Source organism: Eptesicus fuscus, chromosome 5, assembly GCF_027574615.1.
Source record: "Eptesicus fuscus isolate TK198812 chromosome 5, DD_ASM_mEF_20220401, whole genome shotgun sequence".
Taxonomy (NCBI): Eukaryota; Metazoa; Chordata; class Mammalia; order Chiroptera; family Vespertilionidae; genus Eptesicus; species Eptesicus fuscus.
The window spans coordinates 9,360,806-9,388,194 of NC_072477.1; the positions used below are offsets into that span (position 1 = coordinate 9,360,806).

A 27,389-nucleotide genomic window follows, 5' to 3' on the forward strand; every position below is an offset into this window, starting at 1 on the left:
AGTCACCTGGGGGTTGTGTTAAGCTACAGATCCTGGCTCAGGAGGTCACAGGTGGGGCCTGAGGTCCTGCCTCTCTAACAGGCTCCCAGAGGATGCTGATGCTGCTGGTCCAGGGACCACCCTTTGAGTAGCAAGGCCTTTCAGGGTTCCCATGAGGATTACATAAGCACATGTACATCCAAGTGGCCTGAAGAGAGCCTCACACGTGGTGGGTGCTCGATGGATGTCAGGCTGCTGGCTCTCCCTCCTCAGGACTTTAAGAAAAAGATTCAGTGGAGGAGGAAAGTTCAGATGACATTATTAGGACCACAGCAAGAGTCACCGAATGGTAAAGCTTCGGGTGACTACCGTGTCTAGACAGGAGCCACAGCAGGGCTGCGCATGGAAACCACCCGGAGGCTCATAAACAAATGACAGGTGCCCCAGGCAACATGGACAATCCACGGAGGCAGAAGATCTAAGAGTCCGAGGTGCTTTGGGGGCTATTTACTTAGGAGCTGGGCCCCAAGAAGTGAAGTGACAGCTTTAGATCACTCTGTTTCATCAATCATTTGTTCTTTCATTCAAGACATATTTACTGAACACCTACTGTGTGGCAGGCACCACAGTGGTGGTTAGGGCAGTGGTCGGCAAACTCATTAGTCAACAGAGCCAAATATCAACAGTACAACGATGGAAATTTCTTTTGAGAGCCAAATTTTTTAAACTTAAACTTCTTCTAACGCCACTTCTTCAAAATAGACTCGCCCAGGCCGTGGTATTTTGTGGAAGAGCCACACTCAAGGGGCCAAAGAGCTGCATGTGTCTCGCGAGCCGCGGTTTGCTGACCACTGGGTTAGGGGATTCAGTGGTGACAAACCTAACCCTGTAGATCTGAGCTCTACAGAGCTCCTGGTCTAACGGGGACCTGGACATCGGAGGTGGTCCAAGTAAATAGTGTGGATGATGACACATGGTAACGAATACTTCCCGTTCTTTGCCAAGTAGCAGGTGCAATGGCAGAGGGTCCAGAGGATGGGTAGGAGGGGTGACTTCGATTGAGGAAGCAGGGAAGGCTCCTCTGAGGAAGCGATGTTTCTCGGTGAGACCCTAAGAGTTAGCAGGAAAGAGCCAGGTGGAGCGTGGGCAAAGCCAGGAAGAGCGAGGGGGTTCCAGTGTGACGGAAGCAGGCAAGGGGGAGCACCCTGATTGGGGCTGCAGGATTGGGCTGCGGCCAGACCACCCAGCCTTCTGTGGGGATCGTGTGGGAGGCCACGTGTCCCGACGGACAGCTCTGCTTTCCTCACCTTCTCTGCTGTTTCTGGGGACCAGCTCCCCCTGCCCCCCCCCCCCCTCAGGCTGGCCAGGCCTTCTCTAACCAATGTCCCCGGTTCTGTCCGCAGCAAACAGGCCCCATCAGTGCCACCTTGGTGATGACACGCCCCATCAAAGGGCCCCGGGACATACAGCTGGACTTGGAAATGATCACTGTCAACACCGTCATCAACTTCAGAGGCAGTTCCGTGATCCGACTGCGGATATACGTGTCGCAGTACCCGTTCTGAGCCGGGGCCGGAGCCCCCGACACCGCCTCTCCACAGCACCGCGGGCCAAGAGACGGGGAGCGCCGAGAGGGAGAACGAGAGGGAGACAGCCGCCGCCCCGCCTTTCCTGCTGAACGTCCCCCGGAGTCAGCCCCACTGTCCTGGCCACGCCTGTATAATCGTAGACCTGCCGATGGGAGGACACGCTTCCCCAGTTCCTGCAATGCAGTTATCGAAAAGTATTATCCTTGGCACCCGGGCCCGAGGTTCACGGTGATTGTCCCAGGCCTTCAGTTTATCTTCATATCTTTCAGAGAAATAGATTAGGTTGGCTGGGGTCTGAGTCCATGTTCAAAGACTGGGAACAGAGCCCTCCCCACTCCTCCGTGCCTTCTCTCCACCCCCCCCCCCGCCCCCCCTCCCGCGCGCGCTGACTGACGCTTTGCAAAGGCCCCAGAGCTCCTGGGGACGCTGTGTGTAGCTAGCCCGCTTCCTGTGTGCACAGAGAAGGCGATGGGAAGCAGCCACTGCAGGGCCGAAGGGTTCCTGAAGAGTCCATGCCCAAACCGTGTCTGGTATCTGCAGCCGTAAAAGAAGTTTTAGCGTTGTCCTGAAACTTGTATAACTGTTTAATCCTCTTATTTTTGTGCATTTTGAGTTTTCGTGTTTTGTTTTGTTTTTAATTAAAAAAAAAGAGAATAAGTGGTAGAAGCCCTTCAAAAGGCCTTCAGGCACATGCTCTGTTCTGTCTTCCCAAACCCAGTCTCCTCCCCATTTTAGCCCAGTTGTTTCCTTTGAGGGCCCCTGAATCATGCTTGCTTTCGAATTTTTACCCAGCTGGGTTGGAAGGCAGAGGTCTCCAAACCGACTGAATGTCTGAAGAGAGTCTGAGTTTGGGTTCATTTGGACACCGTAGGGGATTCGGCACTTGGGGTGGTTCTAGCTCTCTGTGGAGCTGCTTATGGTGCTGAGAAGCTGGCGGGAGCAGCTGGCCGGGAGCTTGGTCATTATCCTTCAGGCACCCGGTGGGGAGCGGGGGGTGGGAAGCAGAAATGAGGTGAAGAAGTCGGGAGAAGCATAATCCCGAATCCTATTCATTCGATTAGAAAACTAGCAAGTCCTCTGTTCTGAGGATTATTTCCAGGGACTCTTCCAGAACAGGAATCTATTCAAGTCACTTTAAATCAGTGGCCCTCACCCTTGACTGCCTGGGAGAATCAGAAGGGAGCTTTTAAGAAAAAGACTGATTTCCTGGGTGGCACTCCCAGAGATTCTGATTAAGTTGGGCTCAGACAGGACCCAGGCAGGGCCCAGGCATGGCGAATTTTAAGAACTCTAATAAACAGTCGGGGTTGAGAACACATGGTTAGAAACCCTGTAAAGAGAGGGAGACAAATGTGGCCCAAGTCCTGGCCACCTGGCCCTCAACACCTTTTTCAGTTCCTTGTAGGGTTCATCATCCTTTTCCCGATCAAGGGCTCTGCATTTCCTCCAAGTGTCAGAACCCAGGCAGGGGCAGAGAGGCAGCAGTGCCTGCCCCCGGTTAGAGGACAGGCGGGGGCAGCGGGCCTGGTGTCCCACCTGCAAGTTGGCCCGACCTTCAGGAGGAGGAGGTGCACTCCCCGATGGCCGAAGATGCATCTGTAGGATAGATCTGTGGATGCTCCTATCCTACCCATTAGGATATATTTATTAAAACCCTACTGCATGCCAGGAACTGTGCCCTGGGTTCTTAGGGTTCAGAGGGGTTTCATAGAGCCTTAAGAGCTGGTGCTTCAGTGGAAGGAATAGCATGTTGGGCTTCCTTACCCAGAAAGCATTTCTCATATTTCTCATACGCACATCGCACACCTAGCTTTGTTTTATTCTCCCAAACAAATCCCATCCAAACCATTTCCCACTGTGCTCCCTCAGCAGGTTCAAGTGATGTTAACAATAACATTCACAACAAATGGCTCAGAAGGCCCGTTCCTCAGCTGAAGAGAAAGGACGATTTCCTGCAGACCTGCAGGCTCAGGGGCTCAGCTTAGCTCTCAGCTGAGCGACGACCAGAAGGGGGCCCTGAGCCGGGGCTGCGCTTGCTCACTGGGCCGGGTCGGAGGCTGAGGCCTCAGGAATGGGCGTGGAGTCAGGGCTGCTGAAGGTTGATGTGAGCTCTGCATCGAGCAGCTCTGAATTACTGGTCCAGGTTCAACCCTGCACACGGGTAAGGCTTCCTTGAACTTCTGCAAGAGAGGGAAGGGAAGCTTTGTCTTGGTGACGTGAGGTCCCGTTGGTTTCAGAGGTGCCACATTGGGAACTAGCCCCGAGTCTCTCGTCTAGGGCTTGCATTTTATTTGTCCGTGTTCAAAGGTGGCTTCCTGCTCCTAAGAAAACAAGCCCAGGGACTCACAGAAGCCGGCTCCTTGGGCCCCAGGTCGCTCTTTCCAAACGTGACCTGATGAATTGCGTGTCGATGAGTCAGAAGCGTGTGGGATCAATTCACCTTAAAATACCCTTGGGCCTAAACATCAAGGGGGAAACACTCAGGGGCAAAACAGGTACCATAAGGCCAGACCCCAGATGTTTGGGAAGCAGTTCCAGAGGCTCCCAGAACCCGAAAAGCTGTTTGCTTCACCCACCCCCTGAGAAGAGACAGATGTTATTCTTTTTGCAAGATTGCGGCTAAGCCTGCTCTGAATCACTGGGCATCGTGCTTCCTCCCCCAGAGTCTATGGGGCTGGCTGTTGTACGGACGCTCGAAATATCTGGGCGTTCGGCACCTGTCCCTTCTCAGCTGGGCGAGGGCTTGTCCTAGACCCCTGCTCTGTGCTGCTCCAGCAGGTCCTGCAGGACGGAGGGTTCTGTGGTGGAAGGGACGCCGGATTAAGAGCAGGGACACCTGCAAACGTCCTTGTGTTACCGCCTGATCCGGGTTCACTAAGGACCCAAACTTCCACTCAGCGGCCTCTCATTCTCCAGTCTTGTGATTCCTTGAAATGCGCCCTGGGGACGGCAGCCAGCATTTCCTTTAAACGGCAACGGTAGAGTTTCACAGAGCTTTGCCAATCATAACACTTTCTGGCTGGTGTGGAATCTGCACACCTGTGGCCTCTCAGGCCTGGGGAACGTACTTAGAAGTGTTCCCGGGTAACTGGCTCGGCCCTCGCGACGGTGTTTTTCCAGACGGGGCAAACATTTCAATAGGTGTGATGACTTCATTTTCAGTGGCTTCATTGTGTTTTTGTGGGCTGAATGTTTATTGTAAGGTGCACAAGTTCTTCCTGAACCAAGAGGTCACGAGAGACAGAATATGACAAAGGAGCAACTATTCTTTCCTCCCCCCTCAGCTCATGCAATCCTGTTGGTAAAGGTTTTTGTCTTGAGGGGAGAACACGCCGTGGTTGAAGGCCCTCCCACCCACCCAACTTTGGCTGAGCCAGTTTCTGGATTCAGAGAAATAACCAAGATGGATTCCGGTTCATTGATATGACACGTATCCAGGGTTTATGCAGCCCGTGAGACCAAGCTAGGAGACAGTGCGATAGGAACATTTTAGCAGCGCGAAGAAATGATGTGGGTTAGATTTTAATAGTCATTGATTTTACACTACAACATCCTTATGAACCTCCATAGACACATTTTTAAATTTAACATAAGATGCCTCTTGCTTAGAACTATTAAATGCATTGAAATGGAACACGAAATCAACGTGAGGTGAAAAGTTTCATTGTTTTTTGATACAGTTTGTATGTACTGTAATGCATTCTTTTCTAGAAGAAAAAAAAAAAAAGAGTCAACGTTTAGTAAAGCTCTTCATTATTTTGGAATTGGCCAGTGCTCATCAGCTACAAACAAATGTACAAATGGTTCCTTCTTGTTGATGTTTTTATTTTCAAATCTTTGGATCTTTACTCAGCAGATGACTATCTCCATTAGAATTCCAGAAAACTAAAATATGTTAAAAAATAACTCAGAGGCTTCAGGACAAGGGGAATGAATGCATAGAGGCGAGATTTATCACTTGGGCAGCTTTTATTGTGATGACAGCCCCGAGTTAGAATCTTTGACTTGCTAGTGCTTTCTAATAATGAACCTTCCCCAGTAGCCGTCGGTGAAGTACGCCATCAGGGAGAGGAAAGAGTTGTCAACATGGGAATGATCTATTAACTTGTCATGGATGGTGTTCTCTCACCGTGGTGATTACATGTATATTACATGGGGATTATAGGCAGTGACAAACAGGCCATGACAAACTTTTATTCGGGAATTGGGAACATTCTTGAACAATAATGTAAAATAAAGGCAGGAGTAAATTGTATATCTGTATAAACACCAAGGTCGTTAGGATACTCATTTATCAAGGTCTCGTAGATTATTAATTAATTAATACCGATTTAGGGCCAAAGAGTCATTGGATAGCTTGATGCCACTTAAGGGTAGGTTTTGTTTGGGGAGAATTGTTTTGATTCCAACCTAGCCTTTTTTCACATCCTTACTATCTACCCTTCTATTTGAAAGGCATTCGACGTTGCAGGACTGGCTTGTGTCACACGGTAGTGACTGTACCTTAGAACAGGTGCCTTGGGTTCTTCTGAGTTTTTTTTATTTTTAAATTAAATTTGTTGGGCCCAGCCAGTGTGGCTCAGTGGTTGAGCGAGACCCCCCTTGCCTCCTGCTTGTTTTCCTGTCGGAACTTTGGAATTTACTAGGGCAACTGTCGAGATGGAACAGCACCTGGAGGAGCAGGAGTTGCTCCTCCCAGCTGATACTCAGCGGATACTCTGCTAATGCTCAGCTGATAAATACTTTGCTCTTCACGCTCATTCCCTTCAGTCCCGTGCTTCCATCTTGGGGGAATCCCCTCAAGGCCGCCCTTCTTAGTTTTCACCACATCTCACTCAGCCCCACGCCCCTCCTTTGTTGGTTCTTTAACAACCTGCGGAGGGCTGAGGAGGGAGAGGAGAGGGGGAGGCTGAGGCTGGAGCTGGTGCTCTTGTTGCCCCACCCCCCCACCCCCCCACCCCCCCACCCTCAACCCCTCCGCCGAAGTTGAACTCGGCTTCCTCACTCACTTCTGAGCAAGGTCATGGGCTTGAGAGAGTCCTTCATCCCTTCCTCTTCCTCATGTCTTCCCTTTCTTCTCTCCTCTTGCTTCTTTCCTTCTCTGCACTGTCTCCCCACCCCCACCTGATCTCCATCCCAAGGTGGGAAGCCGGTGGTCAGGGATGGGACCTGTCCAGTGAAGGCAGAGCTGGGCCCGTGGGACAAAGTACAAGCTGTTTGTGAGCTTTGACCACTTCTCCCTCCGGCTCCTCTTCTCTCCCAGGCATCATTCTTCTCCTGTTGTCCCTGCTCAAAAAGAAAGCATCTCTCTTCAGTCACCTGACACCGGTCTTCCTGGTGGCTGTTCATGAGGACTCTCCCAGGGTTCCTTCTGATCTCATCTCTCTATTCCAGGTTGGCTTTTATCATTCCAACACCCCGACTCCCTGGGCCAGGCTACCCCCACTCATTCCCACAAATGCACTTTAAAACATCTGTCCAGCACTCCCTTTGTCCCTTGTCCATCATGGTATCTAGTGGCTTGACGTGCTATCAATATCCTTCTCATAATCTGGATCAGACAGGCTGGGTAAAACTGGGGTCCCTTTAAATACGGACAGTGCTCAGTCTCTAGAGACCAGATTCTCTTTGGCAGTAACAAACAATCCTTACCTTTCTTTGTAAAATGTAGGCTTGTACGCTTCACAGATTACAGAGTTATTCATCCAAATGATTCCCAAACAGTACATAGACTGTAGCCTTCATTCAGCTTAACCTATAACTTTGCAACTTTCACCCATGCACAACATGGCACAGTTGATCTCTGGCTCTGATTTCAAGGATGATTAGGAATTCCTCGAGCATAGGGAGGGAAGGGCACTGAGAAGGCGGCGTGGTGGGGCAGAGGACGCAGGGCATGAGTGTAGCAGGGAGGGACAGAAGTCGAGGCCAGGTTTTAGGGGAGGGTCATCTAACTGAGTTGGGACTGTATTGCAGTTGGGACTGTCATTTCACAGAACACCAGCCCGTGGAGATGCGGAAGTGCTCCCAGAGCAAAGAGCTCACTTGTGTCATAGATTGGGGAATCTGAATTCGGAATCCCCTTTTTAAAGATTCACAACTGACATTAGAAAATTAAAGCCTCTGAGAAGTCCTGCAATGAAAAGGAAACCTGTTTAATTTTACATAAATGTTAAACTTATTTGCAAGGGAAATCCTCCCTGCGGGTCCCCCCTCCAAGCCTGCCCCCCTCCCCCCCTCCCTCCCCTCCCGCCCAAGAACAATCAGCACCTCCAGCAACAGTTTTCCTTAGAGTCTGGGAATTTCTGCTGTCTGCTCAGAAGAGTTATGGTAGGGTTGTTATTTTGTTGTGTTTTGTTTTTTAATTAAAGAAGAGACATGGCCTTATTTTTAGGAAGATCCCTTTGAAAGTGGTATATGAAAATGGGAGTGATAGGAGTCAAGAAAAGTATTGCAGTTGTTCACACGAGAGATCATTCTCTCTAAACAGAGTAAGGCTGACTAGCTCCCTGCTTAAAACACGCCTACCATCCCCTCTGCCTACCGGTAAGGTTCAAACTCCCAAACATGATTGACAAAGCCTTCCATGGTCTGGTTCCTGTCTACTGCTCCAGCCCCAGTTCCAACCCTTTCCCCTGCTTTATAATGAACTAGAGGCCTGGTGCACGAAATTTGTGCATGGGGGGGTGTCCCTCAGCCCAGCCGGCACCCTCTCCAATCTGGGACCCCTCGAGGGATGTCCGACTGCCTGTTTAGGCCTGATCCCGGTAGGATCGGGCCTAAATGGGCAGTTGGCCATCCCTCTCACAATACAGGACTGGTGGCTCCCAACTGCTCGCCTGCCTGCCTACCTGATTGCCCCTAACCACTTCTGCCGGCCAGCCTGATCACCCGCTAACCACTCCCCTGCCAGCCTGATTGATGCCTAACTGCTCCCCTGCCAGCCTGTTTGCCCCTAAATGACCTCCCCTGCAGGCCTGGTCACCCCTAACTGCCATCTCCTGCAGGCCTGGTCCCCCCAATTGCTCTCCCCTGCAGGCCTTGGTCCCCCACAACTGCTCTTCCCTGCAGGCCCGGTTGCTCCCAACTTCCCTCCTCTGCCAGCTTGGTCACCCCTAACTGCCCTCCCCTGCAGGCTTGATTGCCCCCAACTGCCCTCCCTTGCAGGCCTCATCCCTCCCAACTGCACCCCACTGATGGTCATCTTGTGGCGGCCATCTTGTGTCCACATGGGGGCAGCCATCTTTGACCACATGGGGGCAGCCATCTTGTGTGTTGGAGTGTTGGTCAATTTGCATATTATTCTTTTATTAGATAGGATTCTCAAACAAACAAACAAATCCCCCACCTGAAAGGCTTATATATTCCCTTCAGGTGTTCTTGCTGAAGCTTTTCTCATTGGCAGTTCTTCTCTGTGCCCACTTGGCAAATGCCCATTCATCCGTCAGCATTCCCCTTGGAGGGCAGCACCTGTAGGAGCCTTCCGGACCCACCCCTGACACCCTCCGCCTGTATTGCCCACCCTGTTTCCCACTCCCGTGTACAGCGATTTGCTCCTTCCATGGTACCTGTGCTTCTGTGGTTGTGGTGACCATGTGGAGTTCTAAAATGCTAACTCCTTCAAGACACTATTTATCTGTTGCTCATCACTATAGACTTAAGGGCTCATACAGGGCCTGCCACAAAGTACATGGTCATTTGAGTGACTGTGATGATGGGAGTGACAAGAGAAGATGGAGGGAAGGGGAAAGATTCAAGAGAGCTGTCGGAGATAGAATCAGTTGGTCTTGGGGATTTATTGGGTGTGGAGGCTTAGGGAACTAAGAGGGACCTAAAAAAAGGTCTCTCTTTTTCCAGAGAGAGATGGAAAAAGAACCAGAGATGCATAGTCTCCTAGACTAGAGATCTTCCCACTGTATCACCATACCTCCTAAGGCCAACAGAAATTTTCCGGAACATTTAGGTAAATGCAGTACACTTGGAGGGGAATGAATGCTAGCCTCCAACCAAGAACATCTATTTGCCTAATGGGTTAACTAGAAAAAGACTTTGCTGTTTCAGGAAGCTAATAGAGAGCTTCAGAAGGATGAGGTTTGGTAATGGGGGAAATGAACTTCATTCTAAATGTGCACTTCTTTTTTAAAAAAAATATATCTTATTGATTTTTTTACAGAGAGGAAGGGAGAGGGATAGAGAGTTAGAAACATCGATGAGAGAGAAACATCAACCAGCTGCCTCCTGCACACCTCCCAATGGGGATGTGCCCACAACCCAGGTACATGTCCTTGACCGGAATCGAACCTGGGACCCTTCAGTCCGCAGGCCGACGCTCTATCCACTGAGCCAAACTGGTTAGGGCAATGCGCACCTTGTAAAACATTTTTTGAGGAATAATTTACATATAGTGAAATGCATAGATCTTAATCACACAGTCACATACTCTTAGGCAAATAGAATATCTGAATTGGAGGTGACCATGAGACATTGGGTGGATTGGGTAGTGAGGATGGTCAGCAGCATGTATTCAGTGGGAGAGTCTGGGGCCAGGGACCGAGCCCTGGGGATCCTTGTGAGAAGTGGTTCTGGGGAAGCAGATCGGGTGGCTACTTGGGGCTGAGGAACCGGAGGACGCAGTCTTTGATCGAAATGACCAAATATACTCACCAGAACAGTCATCCCCTCAGAGGGAGTCAGTCAATTGCTTCCTGAGTGACAGGGATCCTATCCCCACTGATTGTGATCAGCAAACACCACACATGAAGAAAAAATGCTAAGATAAACAAAAATGACTCAGAGCCTAATATGAAAACCGAAAATTGCATTAATCATGCTCTCTATTAGCTTCCTGAAACAGCAAAGTCTTTTTCTAGTTAACCCATTAGGCAAATAGATGTTCTTGGTTGGAGGCTAGCATTCATTCCCCTCCAAGTGTACTGCATTTACCTAAATGTTCAGGAAAATTTCTATTGGCCTTAGGAGGTATGGTGATACGGTGGGAAGATCTCTAGTCTGGGAGACTATGCATCTCTGGTTCTTTTTCCATCTCTCTCTGGAAAAAGAGAGACCTTTTTTGGGTCCCTCTTGACCTTGGGCAAGTCACTTGGCCTTGCTGAGCCTCGGGTCCTTCTTTTGTAACCTGAATTCGGTATTTACTCAACTCCTGAACAAGTATTTTTCAAGTTTCTGCTCTGTTCCTGGCTCTGGGCTGGTTAAGAATCCCTGCTCTAAAAATTCTTTGCTCTGGACCTTGGCCAGGTAGCCATCACTCTCAATTCCAAAGCATGCCTGTGTTCCCTGAGCTGGAGAACAGAAAAATGAGCTGTGCACCCCCTGGTCTCTTATAGGAATTCTGTTTTGGCTCAGACAACTGGGGTATTAGTGCCAATCTGGGGAGGCAGAGGGAACACTGGGATTGGAGTTGAATAGACCTGGATTTGGATCCCAGTTCTGCCATTTACTAGTTTGTGACCTGGAATAAGTTGGTTAGGTTCTCTGAGCTCATTTTCCTCATCTATTAAATGGGATAAAGATACCTCTTCGTTGTTTTGAGAAATAAGATGTGTGTGGAAATGCTCTCCTTCCCTATTATCCTGGCAAGTAGCAATGGCCCCGGGCCTTTCTTAACCTCAAATGTTCCAAACAACAAAGCCATTCACCTGAGTCACAGCTCGGTTTATAAATAGTTCCTGGAACTTGCAGAACCCAAGTGGCCCCACTTCCCTCAGCACATTCTCAGCAATTTCCTTCTCACTCCATTTCATTTCATTGTGTTTTGTTTCACTGAGACTTGAAATTAGGTCATTTCCTCTCCACTTTCTACAAACTGGGAATGTGGCTCCTAGCAACATTTTCACTCTTCCAGCGCACTATGGATGTACCAGGGAGGTTGTTGTAATGGAATTTTATTGATAATGCCTCCAAATATACCATGACAGATCAAAGGATCTAGAAATTATGTCACAAGGTCCAATCACCTGTTTATAATGAGGAATCTGCAGCTGGAGAGAGGGAGTGGACTAGTTACAGGTCACCCAGTGGTAGACTGACATATAGGTTTCTTGATTCCTGGTCGAGCTCACTTTCCTCTAGACCACAGAATCTTTCCAGTCCTAAACCCTGTTAGCTGCTTGCATCTCAAGTGGTCTGAGAGCTATTTGCTCAATCCTTGCCCTTTTGTACGAAAGGACATCCACCAATTTAGACCACTTCCATGGGAATTCAGTGAGGTCAACCGTGGCACTATGATGGACACCAAAAACCACAAAGAGGCCAGAAGTATGTGGCAAGTCAAATCAGAGTAGAGAGAGAATGTCCATCATCGGAAAAGGGAAGACTTCAGAGGCTGTAGGGGGAAACGAACTGCTGCCCCTGCCGTCTAAGGACCTGGGAGAGAAGCAGAAAGGGTTCCCACATGGTGCTCCGGTCTTTGAAGTTCATTAGGATCATGAGGAAGCACTCATAGGATGGACAGCTCTGGGTGACAGTGGTGGCAATTTTTGGCGACACTGCATGGGGCAGATACTGTTCACTCCACCCCTAGAATGCTCGGGGTATGGATTGTGGAGATTGAGAGGAATGTGTCCGTCTGTCAGTCAGTGGATGCTGCCCTGGACACTTTGGGGAGATACTAAAGGAGTACAAGAGGTCGTCCCACACTTGAGGAACATTCCAGAAGACCATCCTTAGCTTTTCTTTAAAAGCTTTGTTCGGGCTACCAATGAATGCATGAATAAGTGAAACAATATATATCTCTCTCTCCTCTCTTTCTTTCTTTCTTCTCTCTTTCTAAAATCAATTGGGGGGGGGGGGGGAACTTTGTTCAGGCCCTGGCTGGGTAGCTCAGTTGGTAAGAGCATTATCCCAATATGCCAAGGTTGTGACTTCTATCTTTGGTCAGGGCACATACAAGAAGCAACCAATGAATGAATAAATAAGTAGAAAAGCAAATCAATGTTTCTCTCTCTCTCTCTCTCTCTCTCTCTCTCTCTCAAATCAATCAATAAAAAGTTTAAAAAATTTAAAAGCCTCATTCAGCTTGTTTGGTCTTTTCCGTCTTGCAACCACAATCTCTTACATTCCGATCCTCCTTCTCCCTCTTTGTATTTCTTCCTCTTCTATGTGTCTATAGGTGCAGAGCTTTTAAACATTCTGTCACCTTATTTCTATTTTCTATGCTTGTGAATTCCTAAGACCTGTGGAGCAATATTGTTCTTTCCATCTTTTATAGGTAAAAAGCAAATCAAACCCAGAGATACATGAAATTGCTGAAGATCATCTGCATTGAAGTGACAGAGCTTGCCCTAAACTGCCGGCAGCGCCCTGCCTGCAAATCCAGGGCCTTTCTTGGAGGGGCTGGGAGCGTCAGCCCGCAGCCTGGAAAAACCCACTTCATTTGGACTAGCTGTCTTGTCAGAGCGCGCGCTCTGGCTACTTAAGTTCATTCCACTTAGATACCACTTTGTGTTTTAGGACCCGGTTTCTAGCCTGGTTTTAAATTGTTTACTAACGGGTTTGAAGAACTCTGGATTTTTACTCTGGCCTCAGAGAAATGTTCTTACTAGGTTACATGATTATTTTGAAACCCAGTCCTTACTCTCTCTCTCTCTCTTTTTTTTTTTTTTTACTCAATAAAAGTTTGCGCAAACAATGCATCCCACAGGAGAAACTTGAGCCAGATTCCAGATGTTTAACACGTTTTGCTTCAGATATTGGAGTTCATGGCCTCTTGCGTTTGTTAAACCAAAAAATGTACGACCATAGAAATAATCTTTCATATCTAGGAGTGGTGCAAGGTCAGGCTGGATTCTGGGCACAGGTGGCATTTCAACAAGCTTTTGGATCACAGGGTTTCCTGTGTGTGGTGTGTGTGGTGGTGGGTGGGGGGGGGGGGCTGGTGGTGGTGGTGGTGGTGGTGGTGGTGTGTGTGTGTGTGTGTGTAATTTTTAAAAATAGCCCAAACAGACAGTTCAATGAGGGGGAGCATGAACTCTCTTGTTTTGCCTCAATTCCAGTTCATTTCGTTTGATCTATGCCAAATGTTCAAAAAGTTTCTTTTCTAATCCTGACGTTGCCTCTCCAACTTGTAATCACTCACCTAGGTCTGCCATTCCACCAACCAATCAATTCTTAATGAGTCTTGGGATTCAGAATGCCGTACCTCCAATACGAGCCAGCATCTACTGGGGATGACGGTTTCTTTGCGTACGTTATATCATTGAACCCGTCACCTTCACTACCACCACCTTGGTCCCAGCCACCCTCCTCTCTGCCTCCATTGTGGGCAGTGGCTAGCCAGTCTCTCTGCTTCCACATTTGCTGCTCCCAGCAGTTTATCCTCAATGCAACAGCTGGAGCACAAATGTTAAATCAGTTCATGCCATTCCTCTACTCCATACCCTCCAACAGCTTCTCGGCCTATTTGGAGTAAAAGCAAATAACAATGGCCTATGCTATCTCCTTCACCCTGACCCCCATCCTGTGCTCCTCTGACCTCAATTTCTACCCCTCTCCCTCTCTTCCTTTTGCTCCCGTTGTTCTGACCCTCTCACCATTCCTCAAGTGTGCCAGGCAGCCTGGCCAGCATGGCTCAGTGGTTGAGTGTCGACCTATGAACCAGGAGGTCACGGTTCGATTCCCAGTCAGGGCACATGCCCGGGTTGTGGGCTTGATCCCCAGTAGGGGGATGTGCAAGAGGCAGCCGATGAATGATTCTCATCATTGATGTTTCTATCTCTCCTACCTCCTTCATAATCTATACAAAGTTAGATCCTGTACAGCTTACCCAGGATAGTCCCAATCTTGTGAATCTTCTCCTAGTTAGTATATGCCAGGGCTGGCCACACGCTGAGGGTTTTTCCATTCACCTGACTTTGTTTTCAAATGTCTTACACCAGTGAAGTGTCTTTTCCAATATCTATTCTATCCCACAAGCAGCAATATCGTTTGGCAAATTAATCTCAACTTAAGCGTTAGTTAGGCCTGATTAGTCAAAACATGATCTAATCCTCTTTGCCAGTTATTTGTTCAAGAATGAGCATGTGACCCAGTTCTGGCCAAAGAGTTATGAGGAGAGGTTTGCAAGTATCTGGGAAAGTTTCTCTCTTGAGAGTGGCCCAGGGGAATTCATTCTAACCCCTCACCTGAGTTGAAAGAGGCAGTTCTGACGGCCCCTGGCCACCATTCTACAAACACAAGGCAACTAGATTTAGGATGAAGCTTGCATAACCTGGGACAGAGCAAAAGGAAGGAAACCATTCCACGATAAAGTGGTTGAACTGCTGGATCAATGACTCTGACGTCTCATCTACCTGGGACTTCCTTTTAGGCTAGTCACGTCAGTTATCAGTTGCTGTATAACAAACCTTCCCCAAACCTAGTAGCTTAAAACAACTTGTTGACATTACTTAGTTCAGGAATCTGCAATATGGGCTGGGTTCAGTGGGGAAGGCTTGTCTCTGTTCCACAAGGTGTCATCTGGGGTCTGGAGGATCCACTTCCCAGATGGCTCACCCGCATAACGGGAGAGTTGGCACGGACGGGCTCAGTCAGCTCTGAGAGTCATAACCCTTGGTTCCTTTTCATGTGGGCCTCTCCACAAACTGCTTAGGCTTCCTCAGAGCATGGGGGCTGGATTCCCAGGGCGAGCATCCAAAGAGAACCAAGCAGAAATGGTATTGCTTTTTATGACCTGGCCTTGGATGTCATATTCCAATGGTTCCACATTCTGTCATTTCCACAGCACTCTCCTGGTCAACCAGGCACTATGGTTAGCCTACATATAGGAGAGAGGACATCCCAATCTTTGAAGAGAGGAAATTCCAAGAATTATGAACATGATTGAAACCACCACACTTCCTAATACATTTCCTTATTTTTATGACCGTTTGAGTTGGGCATTTTATTTGTGGCTGAAAACATCCTTATTGATGTAGTTAGTGTCATCTCGGCTCTGGGCAGCAGAATGTCATAAATGAACAGTTTTCAACAACAATGCCAATAGTAACAGGGTTGCTAGTAATTTCCTAGTGATTTAATACCAAGGTATTGTAACTATTTACTTTGTTTTCTCTTGAAAATGAGAACAGAATCAAGCTTACCACTATAATAGCATATGAGACATTTATCTTAATTCTAGTAGACGTCTCTAAATGGGTAATAAAGGGATGGGATCAGAGCAAGAATATGGTCTCTAGGAATATTAGTACAGGTTCAGAGCTTTTGGCTGGATGTCTCTTTTAGCAAGATCCAGAAGGTACTTCAGAGTTCATGTGCTCAGGGTCAAATTCTTTTCCTTCTCAACATATACTCCAGTTAAGCCACTGAGGTTAAAGACTTGTGGATCGCATGTGATATTCTCTTTATAGTTCTGCTGGTCTTTCTGTGGGCAAGGGAAAGAATAAAGACATTCTTCTTGATCATCTGCATTGTCCTGCCCCTTGGTGAACTTTGTCTAGTAAAACAAATCATTTGTAAATGTCCACTGTGTTCTCAGCACTCGGCCAAGCATTGCAGATATAATGACCTGAAGATGTGGTTCTCTAGGAACCTAGAAAATAAATAAAATGCAGTTGAAGAGCGGTTGGGGCTACTTAAAATCAAGGGCTACACCAGGTATATAAATCAGCCCTCCAAAGGAAAGGGGAGTGAATGAGAGCTGAGCATTTACTGAATTTCAAGGTACTTCCCCACCCACAGGGACAGCTTGATCCTCTCCTTCCCAGCTACCTCTGTCTGGCCCAGGGTGGACCTAGGGGAGCCCAACCATAGACCAGCCAGCAAACTGTGCCTCTTGTGGTTCAACTAAAAAATATAAGCTGAGACCACTGGATTCTGCTCCTAGGGATCTGGAAAGTCACAGCAGTTGTTACTCTTAGGTGGTAGGCCCTGAGCTCAAAGGTCCAGTAGATTTGCAGTAAAGGAAGTCATTGCAGAATTGGGGGCAGACTGATGCTCTGAGGGACCAGAGATTCAGAGAAGCTGGTTGAGATGTGCAGGTGCGCAGAGAAAAGTGGCCTCTCTGAGATGAGAGGCTGGGAGGTGCCAGGGCTGCCTTAGGGGCTGTGCCCTTCCTAATGCCCACCTGTTCAAATTCCTGCATTCCTGGATGTTCGACTGTTTCCCCTCCCTTGTCAGGGCTGGGATGAGAATGCCATGCTGTGCCTTTTACTTGAACTCCTTTCAGTGGGTTTCTGTTACTTGGAACCATCAGAGTTCTCTTCAGAACAAGTCAAGAATTCACAGGAGAGATGATGATTTCAATCAGCCTTGAGAAATGAATTGAGTTTATGTAGAAACAACTGCTGTGATTCAATGAAAGAAGCTTGACCTTGAGAGTCACACACAGCCTTGGGTTCAAATCCTGGCTCCTCGATCGTTACTCCTCTGTGAAGTTTAGATAATGATATCTACCATAATTAAGTAAGTCTGTATGTATGGACCATGAACAGTGTTTGGCATGTGATAGGCCAATGAAGAATGAATGCTATTATCACGCCAAACATATTTGGATGGGAGAAAGGAAGTCATTCTCAACCCTGTTCCCAGTAAAGTGAAATGGTTTTTGATTGAGGCATTTTGTATTTCTCAACACTTTACAAGTGGCTTTGTATGTTTGGGGTGGTGGGGGGGGGGGGGGTGCGCATGCGTGTTGTTTGGCGAGGGTATTGTTTGTCTCTCCTTGCCCCCTTTCCTCTTGAAGCTGTATTCACTATGTTCTTGGACTCGCTGTTGTTATTAATCAGGCATGCAGCGTGAGATGAACAGGGGTGATGAGTTGGTCAGAATGCCAAGCAAGTTCATGTTTTGCAGGAAAAGCCAAATTGTTTCCTGAGGGGATGTTTTTCAGAAATGGAAGGGTGTGCTTTGCTGGCCCTCACCGCCCCTGTCCCATCCCTGGAGTGCTGTCACCTTGTAGGGTGATGCGACAGCTCATTCAACGCCAGGGCATGGGGTGCTGTGGAGTGGAGCTGGAAGAGGGTTGCATTGTTGTTGTTGGTTTGTTCTTCTCGTAAATGAAGCCCACATCGAGTAGGAAATGGACTGCAGACCTCCCACATTTCCTGAAAAAATATCCCAACATCATCAGTCCCTCGCAAACTGGAAGGGGGTGGGGGGAAGCCAGGGAAAGGCAGGGAGCGGTGGGGAAAGAAGGAATGTCTAAACAAATAGGATTATACAATGTTTTGAGGACCCCCCCACCCCCAACAATGCTTCTAATTCATATAAAGACCAATGCATACTTCAAACTAACAGATTAAGATACAATTGTCATAAAAATATGTCTTTGGACATTTGGTCATCTGCCAACCACATTTATTCATGACTTCTCCTTATGGGCTTGGAGCAGATTTGAAGAGAAGGGAAGAACGTCTTGGCATCCTAAGCTGCCTGGGGATTTTGTTGGGTGTATTATTTTTCCTAAAACTCTGATAAAAGCAAAAAACACAAATGATAGATTTCAGATTTATGTATGTGTGTTTTTTCAGATAGTGATTTAGAGTTGTATTTGCAAACGGCCCTTAATATTCAGAAGTAGCCTTCTGAAGAGTTTTTTAAATCTTTCTCCCCTCTGCTGCAACAATATTTAGATTTTATATCTAACCAAAAGGATAGAAAAGGTCAAACAGAATTTTACTGAGGGTCCAAAGATGACCCTCTAACTTACCATTGGCCCAAATTGGTGCCTCCTAGTGATTTGGCAGGAGAATCCTGGGCATGCTGCTCTAGAACTCTGGGGCCACAATGGGGTAAGAGCACCTCTCCCATCATCCCAGAAAATCATAATTGGAGGGTATCTCAGGTAACTACTGCTGCATATCAAACAGTCCCAAAATACCATGGCATAAAACAGTAATCATCTATTACTTCTCACCTGTCTGCTGATCAGCTGGGGTCATGCTGATCTAGTCTGGGCTTATCTGGGATGACTCTGCTCCATGCCCCTCATCCTTCTTGGACCAGCTGGCTGGCCCAGGCAAACTCTTCTTATGGCGTTGGCAAAAGCATAAGAGGGCAAGCAGAAATATGTGAGGCCTCCTCGGGCCCAAGCTCAGAACTTTAACACTGTTCCTTCTATCTCATTCTATTGGCCAAAGCAAGTCACATGTCTGAAGTCATAATCAAGGGGTAGAGGAATATATTCCACTTCTTGAGTGAAAGGAATTTCAAAGTCATGGCAAAGCGTATGGATACAGTAGGAGGTGAAGCACTGGGCCAAGACTGTAATCTACTACAGAGAAGAAGGCCTATGGCTACGACTGTACCCTTGATGAATGGAGCCACACACTTGTCTACAACTGTGACAGGCCAGTTTGTTCTGTGGGGTTGATATGTCTATCATAACTTGATGCTATTCATCACTCAATATTCCTCTTAACTCTTCTAATTTTGATAACATATCCCTCCTCAGCAACCTGATTATCATTTAGCTTCCTGTATGGCTATTTCTGCAAGTGCAGGGCTTTGAAGAGACAAATGTCTGGGGCCTGCAATAATTCTATTTCTCATGCTATATTAATAGGCCCTGTTAAAGACCTTCTTGTCTCCTTCAGTGTCTACTGAGCCTGACCGAGTCTTCTTCAATAGAGTTTAACCTAGTATGCTAAAGCGGGGAAAGAAGCAAGTTTCTAAGCTTGAAAAGCTGAGAGTCAGTTTTCAGTCTACAGTAAATTCACAGTAGGAAGCCACCCCCTCTTGGGGAGACCTCTATCAAGAAGTACTTGGAACTCACATTTCTGTAGTTCTTATAGGTAACCTTTTCCTTTACTAGTAGAAGGGAAGAGCGGTACAAGTGACATAATCTTCCTTTTGGGCATCCAAGCACATGCAAGGTGAATTGGAGGGCTTTGATCAGAGAAGATGAACCATTAGGGTATTACTGACATAAGAATATAAAAATTGTGGTAGAAACTGGGAAAGTAAAGTCCTGGAAGCCAGACTGACGGATCAGAGAAAAGTCACTAACCAGCTCCCATCAAGCCCTGGTAGATGGATCTACAGGGTCAGAACATGGGATGGATCTAGGAAGCCAGGCAGCTGCAGCTGCTAGAGTGGCATCCAGGAGAGCTGTGGGAAGTCTATGGATAGCTCACCTCTGTAGGTCTTCTGTCAGCTCAGGATGCAGGCCTGGTGCTCTCGTGCTCTGCAGGGCCAGCGATTAGGAGGAAGAGCTAGACACAAGAGGCAAGGACACGAACCCGGCAGTGTCTCTGTGTTTGTGTGCCACTGTGTGTGGTTATGAGGATTTTCAGAGAGTAATAGCTCTGTTTCACTTCTACCTTCCAAGTCTTGTCCAAATTCCTCTTTTTGGTCAATCCAACATAAAACCACACAGGGAAAGAAATCTTGGGAAGGGTAGTTCCGGCTTAAGCAAGTTGACACAGTTTAAACCCTTGTAAAAGGAGTCCAGAAAATGCAGTTGTTTATTTCAGATTTGAATCATTTCTTCCAATCCAGGAATTTAGATGTTTCTGTGCTTTATTCAATGAGTCGGGGGGCGGCGGGGGGGGCCTTTGTTCTAAAATCCTGGGACAATTTTACACTGTGTGCTCCATGTATGTCTCATCCTCTTTGGACCAGCTTCCCAGCCTGGGTGAGCTGATTTTGTACTTGGTAGAAAACCCTCTTTTTCTTTCTCACTTTCTTTCTTTTTTTTCTGAATTCTCTCTTTCTCCTTTACAACCTTCCTTTGATCCCACTGGTGCTATTGCCTCCTGTCCTAGGGGCTGAATGTTTTTTGTTTAGATCTCCATGAAACGATCAGCCTTTCGGTGCTATGAAGTTTCATTGATTAATGGGGTTTGGAGCAGGGAAGGTATTGTGGGGTGAGGGCATTGAGAAAAGAAGCCCTTGGCGAAGTATCTATGACCAACCATTTTCCCATTGTTACCTTAGCTTTAGTGGGTTCTAGTCACTTAGGAAAGAATGTGATGGAAAAGGGGAGCGGGAGGGAGGGAGAGAAAAAACTCATCCCACCACAAATAGTCCCTAGTTTATTCAACTTCTGTGTCCCGTAGACTCCTTAGTAAGACATTCAAGAGCCTATAGGGCCTCTCTTCTCACTCCTAGTACTTTAGTGTTGTGCCCAGAGAGAGGAATCGAGGTTTGGTGAGCATTCATGATTCCGCTGAAATGTCACTTTCTCTCTGAAGCAAGTGCTTAGGACTGTAGCTGGTATACTATGGACACTCAGAAATGTTTGTTAAGCAAGTAAATGAATGAATGAATGAATAAATACCTATGCATAAGTTTGTGCTGTTGTTTTTCTAAGACAGAAAATGGGCAGGGGATCATTTGAGGGGACTCTGTCTCTCCCCCACTCCCTGCATTGTAGTCACATAACCATTTATATTTGCGAAATTATCCCCATTTTACAAGCACTCTAGGAATTCATATTCTTTTTGTTTTTCCTTCATTCAACAAATAGTTTAGTGGTTTCTATGTGTCAGGTGCTAAGCTATGTGTCCAGGAAACAGGTGGAGATTATGACTCCTGTCTGTTGGTAACTCACATGGAGCGAGTTTAGTGGCAAGAGGGGAAAGAAGGCAATCACCACAGTTATTGTACAGGTGGCATGATTGAGATATGGATGGATTGTGGTGGGAACATAGAGGAAGGACACTTAATTCACCCTGGGATGAGAGTTGTGGAGTTACATCTTCAGAAGAGGAGATACTTCAACTGAATAAACATGAATTTGCCAGTTGGTACCCATAAAATAGGAGTTAAGGGGAACAGTAGTGCAAATTTGGCAATTTAGGGAACTACAGTTGATTCAAAAATGTGTGGTGGCGGGTAGTGGCAGGGCTGGACTGAGTCACAAATCATTTACAAACTGCACTGAGTGAAGGAAAAAAGAAAAGGGATTAGGACAGGGCTTAAGTGATTTGTCTCTACCAAATGAAAGAATCGATATGCACAACAAAATCTAAGCAGCACTGTTACCCACAGCATCCCCAATCTTTTTTTTTTTTTTTTTTGCCTTAGATCTGCCTCAAATAATATGACATTACTATTAAAACATTAATGTTTAACATTAAAAATCCAATAAACAAAAAACAAAAACCTATTCAGAATGTTGCACAACCGTCTTCTTGTGGGAAGAGGTTAAACACCGGGGCACAAAGAAAGGTGTATATACAAAATCACCATTTCCACCAGGGTAGCTCCACCTCTGAAAGTGGAATAGGAAGGAAGCCCATTTCAAGGAAAATAAAAGAAGTGGTTTCACTGTTTTCAAAGAACTATTTCTGCCAACAGAGTGGGTTCTTCCAAGGAATCCTTTTTAGGCAGAAGATGGAAGAAAACTAAGAACAACTGGGGAGCTCTTGCTCTTGGAACTTCTGCATTGTGAAGGTTGTCCAGTTAGGGCACCAAGGACTCAGTCCCACTCAGGAAGCATCATTAGGCATTCACGCATTCATTCATTCTTCATTCATTCAGCACATTTGCATGACGCTTTTGAGTGAACTATGATGTCTGGTGCCATTGGGAGTAAAAGATAAAGGTTCTTGTCCTTTTCTCTCCCGCCGCCCCCCACCATCTGACACTTAAACAGAGCACATCGTACACCTTTAAAAGGCCTTCCAGTCTGAAGTCCAGAGTCAATCTTGACTCTATACTTGGGCAACCACTGTTGGATCCTCAATACCTACAACTGTAAAATGAGGATAATCACAGTTACAGTACATCATCACTGTGAGGATTAAATGAGACGACTCATGGGAAAGCTTTATGCAAACATTTGTAACAGGGTGAAATTTTATTCAAGGTGAATGTCCTTGGACTTTAAAGAAGAATTGATCAAAGAGTGTTGGTTGAAACACTAATACCCCGGGATTGTAACAGGCATTTCTCAAGAAGAGAGTTGTGTGGTCTCTAGGGAAGGTAAAACTCAACCCTCTTAGGGTGCCTGATTAGAAATTAGAATTCAATTGATAAAGACAGATGAACAAGAGCAAAGCATAGAGGTCTTTACATGTAGTACAGGGGAGCAGCCATGGAAGGCCCAAAGAAGCAGTTAGAGCTGGACATTTATGTACTAAGATGGACAAAGAGTAGAAGGTAGTGAAAATGCAACAAGAAAGGGGGCTTGAGTTCTGGTAGTTAACACATTGCGGACCAGTAGTTTCCTTGCTAGCTTTACCCAGTGGCCAGATAAGTTTCTATTGAACGAGTACAGAAAACGTTTTACATAAATGTTAAAGGCACGCTTTAAAATTAAATACCCATTGCATTTGGAGTCATTTATTACATGTTCTTACAAGCTAATATCTTTTTAAAGTATGATACTTTGTAAAACACTGTGTAATATGAAGCGAGAATTCTCGTGATCTGTCCGCAATGTGTTAATTGTGAAGTGACTGGGCATATAAGGGTCAGTTTAACAAGGTTTCTATAGATTTCCCTCATCCTTGACTTCCTTCTCTGGTGATCAGAATGTTTCTTTCCTTCTGGTATATGGAGGGCATCTTTCACACCGGAGTCTCATTTGCCTCCAGGAAGAAAAAGGAAGACAAGCATGCTTTAAAATTAATTAAACTTCTTGCATCTGAAGTTTTTCAAGTGCGTTGAACTCCAAGTAATTCTTGTGCCACAGTGGCATGTTTTGGGTTGGCATGTTCTGCCACCCTTCAGGTCAAATACATTTGGGAAATGCAGGATGACACAAAGCAAAACACAGTTTTCAGTCCTGTAAAATGCTTCATCCGTTTCAAGGAGAGCAACTATATTGTGTTTTTCCCCCCCGAGGTCCGTGGTCGGCAAACTGTGGCTCGCGAGCCACATGCGGCTCTTTGGCCCCTTGAGTGTGGCTCTTCCAAAAAATACCACGGCCTGGGCGAGTCTATTTTGAAGAAGTGGCGTTAGAAGAAGTTTAAGTTTAAAAAATTTGGCTCTCCAAAGAAATTTCAATCGTTGTACTGTTGATATTTGGCTCTGTTGACTAATGAGTTTGCCGACCACTGCCCTAGGTCAATCTGACCTTGGATTCTATACCCACCCCACCCCACCACCCACCCCACACCAGCATCTCTAGGACCTAGAGATGAACAGAACCCACTTTGGAAAAGACTGCTCTCCAGGAAGAAAAGTATTACCTTTATTTCAAGTTATAATCCACTGGCCTCTCAAAAAGCTGAGCTTTTCGCCAACAGATAATCTAGGAACTCATTCACCGACGTTACAGGTCGAGTTAAGATCCCCACCATGGGAGGCAAAAAGGACAAGGGCCAGTCAGCCCCTCGCCAGGGCCCTAGAGTCCAGCATAGAATGGGGACAGGGCCATGGTAGGGGAGACCTTTAGTCCTCCTTTCAGCGTCCCCCCTGCTGAAACCGCAAAACCACAAAAGTGAAGAGATGCGGCTGATTCTCAAGGACTTTATAGTTAGGAATAAACACTAAGTCTAGTAACTAAGAAAAGGTTCTGGGCTCCCCCCCCCCCCCAAAAAAAAAAAAAAAAAGGTGCAGAAGCATCTCTGACAAGAGAGACTGCTCCTTCCTTCACTTTCAAAGAGGTTCATCCGGCCAGCGCTGTCCCTCTAGGCCCCTTCTGTCTTTTCTCTCTGTCCTGACCCCCCAAAACACTCCAGACTCTGCCTGGCTTCATCTTAGACCTTTCCAAAGGGAGTAGCTGAGCGTTGGGGCTTGAAGAGGCCAAGAATGGGAAGGGTGTGTGTGTGGGGGGGGGAGAGAGAGATAAAACAATGAGTGGATGGCGCAGGCGCAGTGCGCCCAGGTACCCTGGCCTGCAACCTCGCCCGGCCCCGCCCCCCTCGGCGCGCACCTCGGGAGGGGAGAGGCGGGGAGGACACGGGAACCGGCGGGACCTGGGGCGCTGGCTGTGGCGCGAGGTGACCCGAGTCACATTCCCTCGGGGCGGCGACGGCAGAGCGCCCACCGCCCGGAGCAGGTAACCCGCCGGGGCGGCCGCGGAGTGGAGCCGGGCGCCCCGAGAGCCTCGCCCGGAGACGCCGGCCCGGCGGGGAGGGAGCCGGGGCTCAGGTGCGCTGTCGGGGCGCTTCCCGGGCGAGCGTGGCGCGGGGTCCAGCGGCCGCTGCCCTGGCCTCCGGGGTCGGGATGGCAGGGTTTGGGGGTGCGGGGTGAGAGCAGACCCCCCGCCCCCTGCCCCGCGGGCTGAGTGTGCCGCGGCTGTTCTGCACGTTTGTTTGTTTTTCCGACTCTAACTTTTTTTTCTTTCAATGTCGCCTTCTTTGGGGCCCCGGGTGACTGTACCTGAGTCTCCTCGGCGACGCTTGCTCCCCGGAGGCCGGGGGTTGGGGACCGGAGGGGGGGTGTGGGGGTGGGGGGGGCGGGCTTAGGGTCCCGGACGGCCGGGATCACGTGGCCTGGCGGGCACGGCTCCCTGTGAGCTGGGGGAGCTGTGGGGATCCCCGGGCCGGAGGGAGGCAGACCCCAGCCCGGCCCGTTCTGAAGCCGCGAAGGGGTGTTAAAATGCCCCTTTCCTATGGATTTTGCAAAACACGAGTTATCTACCCAGCTAGGTTTTAGATTTGCCATCTAGTTCTCCCACCTTGTTTTCTCTGCTCATGCTGTGGATGGACTGTGGAGTGCATTGCACACAGACGTCAGGTATAGGGGGGGAGGAAGATGCCAAGTCACAAAAGTTTAGAATATTTGAAATTCAGCATGAGAAAGGATTGCGTTTGTATTTAAAATGTGACACTGATTCTTACTCCAGGTGGGCAGTTAATAGAGTTGAGGGGGGGGGGGGAGGCTTGAAAATATCGAGAGTTAATAACAACACTCCTATTTACCAATTTAATATTTTGTGATGTTACGTTATCATGGTTAAAAAAATGGTGTTTTTTTTTAAGGAGGAAATGTTGATTTTACTTGCTTTTGAGAGCTGGAACTCGAAATTTGCTTTTTAAACTAGCTTTTGTATTTTGTAGTTGTTGCTAGTGACAATGAGTTACCTTCATAACTGAAGGAAAAGACATCATAAAAATGTTGCTCTTTTTGAACCCTTTAAGAAAAAAAAAATTTAAGTGTCTTTTTTTGGGCTCCTCTTGAGTTATAATAAATAATTAATTTCATAAATTTAATTTACAAATAAACCTAACACATTGATAGGCTGATTCAGGTTGAGAGAAAATGAGTTTGAGATTCTTGCAAGACACCTGGCATTGCTGTCCAGCGGGCATCCTATATAATAAAGAGCTAATATGCTAATTAGACGGAACAGCAGGACGACCGGCGGGACAACCTTCCGAAGCCGGGGCTGTGAGGGCCAAGCCCCTTGCATGAATTATGTGTACCGGGCCTCTAGTTTTAATAGATTGGTGTGGGGATTTTCTGAAGTCAGGAGCAGAGTTGTAGAAGTTGGAAGCATCTGGATTGTGGATGTTAGTTCTGTGAGAGTGGAAGAAACCATTCAAATAAGCAGAATAAGAAGAGAGGAAGATCGAGGCGGGGAAGGGCCGATATTTAAGTGATAGGTAGACACAGTGAAGGAAACCGAGGAGCCGTCAGGGAAGGAGTGAAACTAGCCACAGAGGCGTCATAGAAACCGGGAGAGGGACGAGGTTTAATGAGAGGAATCTCAGAGTCAAACGAGTCAGAAGAATCAGGGAGATAGGAGCTGATAAAGTGCCTATTGGCTTTGCTGATAAGGAGGGGGTCACCGATCTCAGCAAACACAATTTCAGTGAGATGATGCGGATGGAAGCCACATTTGAATGAATTTGAGGAGTACATAGAAGATGAAAAAAAGATAGAGAATATCGAATCCTTATTTTGAGGAACAAAGATTAGAAGTGACAGAGTGGTAGAAGGCAGTTTATAGTCAGATTGGAAAGAATTGAAGGAAAATGCCTGTATGCTAAAGTGTATCTCACAGCATTGTTCCTCTCTCATGGCGAAGCAGCAAAAGCTGAGACCAAGTAGCCGAGCACGTTGATAGAACTACCGCGTTTATAAGAACCTGTTTTATTTCAGGTGGTGAACACTATTTTAGTGGTGTTTTGGTCTCTTGGGTGCAAATGCTGTTATCGGTGTTCAAGTCATAAGGTAGCCAACAATTGGGTAGTATTTCACCTGAGTACATGGATACTCCCAATTACTTTTTAAAAAATGTTGTTGTTGACAGTGTTACAGATGTCCCCCATTTCTCCCTCCTTTGCCCAACTTACTTTTTAAACAATATTATTGATTTCAGAGAGGAAGGCAGAGGGGAGAGAGAGATAGAAACATCAATGATGAGAGAGAATCATTGATCAGCTGTCTCCTGCACGCCCCTTACTGGGGATTGAGTCCACAACTCTGGCATGTGCCCCGACCAGGAATCGGAACCACAACCTTCCAGTTCGTAGATCAACGCTCAACCACTGAGCCATGCCAGCTGAGCTGCCCAACTAACTTTTAATTCATGTGACTCTTTCATGTATATCTCAGTGACTCTTCTAAAAGTCTTTACTGAGAAATCATGTTTTTACTAAATCAGAATCCATGAGGTATACATCAGTTAGGGCCTTTGCTTCAATAATTATTACACATTCGAGAGAAAATGCTCTTGGATTAAAATGTCTTTGTAAAGAGTTCCACTTCAGTCTCCATTGAGCGTTTAATTTTTTTTGTTATTCAGACAAGTAGTTTTATATGTATCTTACTTAGGAATATGCAAAAAATGGTTAAAATGGAAAAGGCCAATAATGAAGGGTCACAACAAGGTTGTAGAGCAACTGGAACTCTCATACTCTGCTGGTAGTAGTGTGAATTGGTACAGTCATTTTACAGAACTTTCTGGCAGTATCTACTAAAGCGAAATATATGCATAAATTATGCCCAAAATATGCCTGGTAAATT

The 27,389-nt window shown here is 46.9% G+C and overlaps 2 protein-coding genes and 1 long non-coding RNA gene across 6 annotated transcripts in view; 2 read left to right on the forward strand and 1 right to left on the reverse strand.

The window, feature by feature from the left end:
- FBLN5 (fibulin 5) overlaps nt 1-1,925 on the forward strand; it is a 69,002-nt gene extending 67,077 nt beyond the window's left edge. For both annotated transcript variants that reach the window (XM_008148429.3, XM_028155927.2), the window contains exon 11: nt 1,383-1,925. In XM_008148429.3, coding sequence (XP_008146651.1) covers nt 1,383-1,544 — 162 coding nt within the window. In that variant the 3' untranslated portion in view covers nt 1,545-1,925. The remainder of the gene's footprint in view (nt 1-1,382) is intronic.
- Nucleotides 1,926-15,672: 13,747 nt separating this feature from the next.
- Nucleotides 15,673-18,594, reverse strand: LOC114234051 (uncharacterized). Of its 2 annotated transcripts, none has more exons than XR_003620250.2 (4): nt 18,439-18,594; nt 17,475-17,626; nt 16,648-16,756; nt 15,673-16,113 (listed from the first exon to the last, which is right to left on the reverse strand). It is a non-coding gene; the product is annotated as an uncharacterized LOC114234051 (long non-coding RNA). The 2 variants fall into 2 exon arrangements; XR_003620248.2 differs by having other exon boundaries at nt 16,648-16,949.
- A 5,774-nt stretch (nt 18,595-24,368) lies between these two features.
- Nucleotides 24,369-27,389, forward strand: part of TC2N (tandem C2 domains, nuclear) — a 42,212-nt gene continuing 39,191 nt past the window's right edge. The window contains exon 1 of one of the 2 annotated variants that reach the window (XM_028155925.2): nt 24,369-24,566. The gene's annotated coding sequence lies outside the window, so the exon portion shown is untranslated. The remainder of the gene's footprint in view (nt 24,567-27,389) is intronic. The other variant, XM_028155926.2, reaches the window with a different exon arrangement.